The sequence below is a fragment of the Chelon labrosus genome, assembly GCF_963514085.1.
Source record: "Chelon labrosus genome assembly, chromosome: 23".
NCBI lineage: Eukaryota > Metazoa > Chordata > Actinopteri > Mugiliformes > Mugilidae > Chelon > Chelon labrosus.
The window spans coordinates 20,902,511-20,908,619 of record NC_140356.1 but is presented as its reverse complement, the minus strand read 5'-3'; the positions used below and the strand labels follow the sequence as shown (position 1 = coordinate 20,908,619).

The following is a 6,109-nucleotide window of genomic DNA, read 5'->3' as shown; positions in this document are numbered from 1 at the left end:
ATTGTCCATTATGTCTAAACATAATGTTAAGAACTTTAAATAGGAAAACTTTAGCTATCACCTGACTGACTCACATCATATAACTTCCACCAGAGGCCGTTTTAATCCTTTAAGTTTATGAAACCAGTTCAAATAAGAATCATTCCTGATTTGATGTGATTGTTTCATCCATAGACAGTATAAAGAAAGTGCAGGCAAAGCAAGTAAAGTATAGGTCATAAGCTCCACCTCCTCCACGTTAGTGGGAGGGACTTGGACCAAACTAAAACACTAAAATACACGTCACATATTCTTTTTTCAAGGATGGTTTCTGTCATTTCAGGTACTTAACATAATGTTGACACAGATGCATGTGTCAGGTTTTTTGTCTTAGATATTTGATGCTATAGAAACAGGATGTGACATAATTGCGACTACTTCTTAAAGTGGTTCCATAGGATCGTGAGAGTTGTAAAAAAAGATGAAAAAAAAAGATCTCCTTGTAACAGGTGGAGGTAGAGCGGAGCGTAGTATTAATTAAACTAAAACATGAGTGAGTCTGGAGGAAGTGTGGGCGGGGCATCAATATCACGGCTCCACGTGGCTCCGCCCTCAGACCGTACTAATCAGACTCTGGATCCAACCTCACAAGATGGCGCCGCCCGTATCCCCGGGAACATAGAGTCAGTTTGACCAATGAGAGGAAGAGGAGACGTGGTGTCCATGTTTATATACAGACTATGATGTTAAACGTGCGTCTATGGAAGATGTGTTTGAAAAGAAGTGAAGACTTTCACTTCAAGTTTAGTTTAGTTTTACTTCCTCTTGAGTTAAAGCAGCCAATGAGCTATGCTATTATCTATTATATGCTCATGTGTTTGCTTCTTTTGCACGCTAACGTGATGCTACGCTTCACCTGTGATTTATAAGTGATGATTAATTATTGGTGAGATGTTTATTTAATGTTTATTCTCTTTTTTTTTCATATAGTTTTAGAACTGACTGAAGGAGGGTTGATGATCTGCAGATAAAATAAAAGTCTGTAACATGAGGAAGTCCTCGTGCTCGTGACTCAAACTGGGGGGAACCTCCAACGTTAGCCGTGATCAGTCCGTGATGGTCTGACTCACTCCTGACTCCTGACGACACCTCATTTCCTGGATCCTGTGATCTCATCATCTGATCAACAAACCCCAGTTACTGGTTTCATTCATCAGCTCTCACCACGTCTCTGTGAGCCTCTCCAGGTTTCTGGGTCAGTCCCGGGGTGACTGGCGTCGGACAGAGTTCGTGGTTACGACACCAGAAGTGGTCAACACAGAATGTTTGACGTTAACCAGCTGTGTTAGCGTCTAGAAGCTACCGAGGCCAAGAGTTCAACACCGCCAACAAAACATCGGCTGACACGTTTAAAGAACATGTGAAGGTACCAAACGCCACAAGAGGGCGCTGCTCTACTTCCGAACAGGGTCCTGTTTCCTTATGCTAACTAGCTTGAGGAGCTAACCTGCTGCTTTCATGTTGCAGATCAGTGGAGGACCAGGACGGATGGAAACGGTCGTCCAGAGCTGGAGACGATGCAGAAGTAGCTACGACCATAAACTGTAAACGACATTTTAATGATTAATTAATAATAATAATAATAATACATTTTATTTAGAAAAAGTGCCTTTCAAGGTACCCAAGGACACTGTACAAATTAGGATAAGAAAGGACATAACATAAGTTGGACATGGATACAAGGATACACAGTACATATAATGGCAAGACGCAGAGGAATATAAAACATAAAAACATAAAACACCCTCAGACAGATAAAACAGGGAAAATAAAACAAGAAATAATAAAAGAAGCAGTGCAAGTAGAGATCAGGGGGCTGACAGGTAAGCTAAGCTAAAAAGATGTGTTTTTAATTGAGTTTTAAAAGTGGACATACATGTACTTTGGCGCATCACTGAAACACATTCAGAGACTGAACGATGAGGAAGCGACGCCTCCAGAGGAGGAAGAAGAAGTAACTTTAATGATTATATTAGTGATAGTGATAATAAAGCTGAGCAGCTGGAGGCTCCTCACTGCTCATCTCTGGAGTTATGACATGAAACCAGGAACCAGGATCCTGACTGAATGTGAAACTCAGTAAATGATCTGGGTTCATGTTTGATTCATTTATTTGTTCCTGTTCTCCTCTTCCTCCTCCTCCTCCTCTTCCTCCTCCTGCTAATCTTTTATTCCTCAATGACTCTCTCGTGTCTTTGTTTCTCTCTGCAGCCATGAAGATGCTAATCACTTTTTTTCCTTCTCATTTTGTATTTGTATTATTTGCTCGGTCTTTTCCCTGCAGCTCCCTCGGGTCATTCCATGGGAAAAGAAACTTTTTTCCTGCGGCTCTGGGAGAAATCCAGCTATTTTAGGAAAACACGTCACCGCCTTGAGCTGCAGCCCAGAAACTCTCCCTTATTTCCATCATCCAGCTTTTCTTTTTTTCCTCCCTCTGTACTTGTTGCACAGCGCGGCGGTGTTTACCTCCGTTCAGCTGCCTCCACCGGGCTCCGGCGCTCAGACGCAGCGGAGACGTGACGGATCTCCGGTCGTGCACAACTTGTGGATGTGAGCCGCGTTCAGAGCCGAGGAGGAAACGTTTCATTTGATGTGGACGCGGCTGCAGCGTGACATTGCGGAGCGTCTTATTTTTCACGGCGTGGTCACGAGTGGACGGAGCCACAGGTATTCATTAGGGACGGAGCTGCACGAGGCTGCTTCTGCCCCTCTGGGTTTTTTACGCCTTTAGTTGTAAATTCATGTTGATTCTTTTGTGCAAACACGTGAAGTCTCAGTCATGTGATAACCTTGAGCTCGTGCCACGCTGGAGACAACAGGTTCATTACGCGCCAAGTCTCCAAACATCCAGACGTCTGCTCCAGAGAGAGAGAGAGGGAGAGAGAGGGGGGTGGTGGAGGAGTGGGGGGTTGTTTGTGGATGTTTGGAGGTTGACTGCGTGGACCGGGTTCATTCTGACCATACGTGCGTTCATGTGTGTTTTTATTTCCCCCCAGTGAGAGAGAGCGCGCACACACACGTCAGCTCGGGGAGGGCGAAGCCTGCTTTAAATGCGCGGAGTGTGACGGCCAGCCCCAGACAACAGCAGCGCGTGGACGGGAAAAGGTGAGCGTGGAAGGAGGGAGGAGGTGGGAGGCGGTGGGGGGGCACAAACATGCCATCAGGAGCAGCCCACCCGCAGACGTGACGCCGACAAACACAGAGCAGCAGCTTCTTCTTCTTCTTCTTCTTTTCTTCCAAAATACGCGCGGAGGTGCCGGGAGCGGAGAGGTCTTGAGGTGCGGGACGCGTCGCCCTTGCCTGGGGGGGGGGAAGATGACAGTGGTGCCCGGGGAGAACCTGGATGAGACTGTGGCACTGGCCGCGCTGTCCGCCCAGGATGTGTACGACCCGGAGCGAGCCGAGAACCAGGAGTGCTGCGAGCGGGTGGTCATCAACATCTCCGGGCTGCGCTTCGAGACGCAGCTCAAGACCCTGGCCCAGTTCCCCTGCACCCTGCTGGGGGACCCGCGCAAGAGGATGCGCTTCTTCGACCCCCTCAGGAACGAGTACTTCTTCGACCGGAACCGGCCCAGCTTCGACGCCATCCTCTACTACTACCAGTCCGGGGGTCGACTCCGGAGACCCGTCAACGTGCCAGTGGACATTTTCATGGAGGAGATTAAATTCTACGAACTGGGGGAGGAGGTGATTGAGAATTTCAAGGAGGACGAGGGCTTCATTAAGGAGGAGGAGCGGCCGCTGCCAGACAACGAGTTCCAGAGGCAGGTCTGGCTCCTGTTCGAGTACCCGGAGAGCTCCGGACCGGCCCGGGGCATCGCCATCGTCTCCGTCCTGGTCATCCTCATCTCCATCGTCATCTTCTGCTTGGAGACTTTGCCGGAGTTCAGACAGGAGGCCCCGGGCTTCGACGAGCTGCTGCCTCCCGTTAACGGAACCGTGCACGCAAAGAAGCCGAACCCGTTCACGGACCCGTTCTTCATCGTGGAGACGCTCTGCATCATCTGGTTCTCCTTCGAGCTGCTGGTCCGGTTCCTGGCCTGCCCCAGCAAGCCCGCCTTCTTCAAGAACATCATGAACACCATCGACATCGTGGCCATCATGCCCTACTTCATCACTCTGGGTCTGGAGCTGGCGGAGCACCAGGGGAACGGACAGCAGGCCATGTCCCTGGCCATCCTCCGGGTCATCCGCCTGGTCCGGGTCTTCCGCATCTTCAAACTGTCCCGTCACTCCAAGGGGCTCCAGATCCTGGGGAAGACCCTCCAGGCCAGCATGAGGGAGCTGGGGCTGCTCATCTTCTTCCTCTTCATCGGAGTCATCCTCTTCTCCAGCGCCGTCTACTTCGCGGAGACCGATGACCCGGAGTCCGGCTTCAGCAGCATCCCGGACGCCTTCTGGTGGGCGGTGGTCTCCATGACGACCGTGGGCTACGGGGACATGTGTCCGGTCACCATCGGGGGGAAGATCGTGGGCTCGCTCTGCGCCATCGCCGGTGTGCTGACCATCGCGCTGCCGGTGCCGGTCATCGTGTCCAACTTCAACTACTTCTACCACCGGGAGACGGAGCACGAGGAGCAGTTCCAGTACACGCACGTGACCTGCGGCCAGCAGCAGCAGCCGTTCGGAGAGTTCAAGAAGAGCGACAGCAAACCGTCCCTGTCCAAGTCTGACTTCCTGGACAGCGACGACATGGACTCCATCAAGTACACCAACTGCAGCCCGAGTAAAGGCTTCACCGGCGGGAAGCTCACCGACGTCTGAGCGCGGCGCAAAAACCAGATCACGCATCAGTCACGCGCTGAGGGGAAGCTCTCAGTGTCTCCAGAACGGTTTGAGTTCGAGCTCCTTATTTGTGTCATCACAGGAATCATTTCAGACAGACAGAGGACGGATGATGAGACAGTCCCTCCATCAGTCCCCCCACCTGTCCCCCCATCAGTCCCCCCACCTGTCCCCCCATCAGTCTTCCTTTACGCGCCAGGAGCCAGGCTCAGAGCGGATCAGCCAATAGCAGCACTTTATTCTTCATTTACTGGCTTCGTGATGCAGCTTTAAAGTTTACATTTGTTTTTTCCGAAGCAGACGCAGGACCAACTCCAAACAGCTGTCAATCACCCGGTGGATCACATGACGCGGAAGTAACGTTTAAACTTTTCTGTTAGAGACGCCTGTGAGACAGAACCCAGGGCCCAGCCTCGGTGTTCAGGATCCTGTTTGTGAATCTCTAAACCAACAGCGCCCCCGTGTGGCCCGAGACCCCCCCACCCTCCCTGCATGTCTTCAGCCGGATGCAGTTTCTATAGCAACCTTCCAGACTTTTCTGTATCGTCTGCCACAGGAGTGAGAGGAGGAAGGATGAGAGTGAGAGGCCTCCAGACCTCCATGTTGTCGAAGCCTCCATGTTGTTGCTGGAAGTAAAGACGTCGTATTCACAGAGAGCAGGACTCAAACCAGTTCATTCATCTTTATAGGACAGAAAAACGTTCCCTGAGCCCCGAGGGAGGATTTTAAATCATATGTTTTTAGCCATAAAAATATTAAAGTCTTCAAACTTAAAGATAAACATTAAAACGTTCACCTGTAGAGTCAGAGCTGATCTTTATTAAATTAATGAGAAACTGACCGAGAGCTTAGGAAACTGGAATTAGCCCAAAAAATATGTAAATGAAACATAAAATAATGTTTTAAATTTGAACAGAAACGCAGAGAGAAATAAGTTTAGTCTTTTATGTGTGGCGGCTCAAATTTAATTTGTCTATTCAGCTGCTGCCAACGTTGAAATATTAAACTGTGGAATCAATCTGGAGATACATGAGTTATAGTCAACCAGCTGATTAATAAATATATAGTAGAAAAAATACAAATTAATAAAAAAAATCTACTGTATGTCCTCCACCATTATACAGATTATTTATTTTTATTTTAATGATTTTAAAAATTTGAAAATATTTTTTATTATATATTTCTTAAAAATTAAATAAAAAACCGAATTAAATTTTGAAAAATTTAAAAAATGTTTAACTAAAAAAATTGAACCCTAAAAGTTTTTAAAAAGTTGCAAAATTAA

At 48.3% G+C, this 6,109-nt stretch overlaps 1 protein-coding gene across 1 annotated transcript; it reads left to right on the top strand.

Moving 5' to 3' along the window:
* Positions 1-3,354: 3,354 nt before the first annotated feature.
* Positions 3,355-4,803, top strand: LOC311508768 (shaker-related potassium channel tsha2; the record flags this gene model as incomplete). Its single annotated transcript, XM_084573719.1, has 1 exon — positions 3,355-4,803. The coding sequence occupies one exon, from the start codon at positions 3,355-3,357 to the stop codon at positions 4,801-4,803; it is 1,449 nt and encodes a 482-aa protein (XP_084429845.1).
* Positions 4,804-6,109: the final 1,306 nt, after the last annotated feature.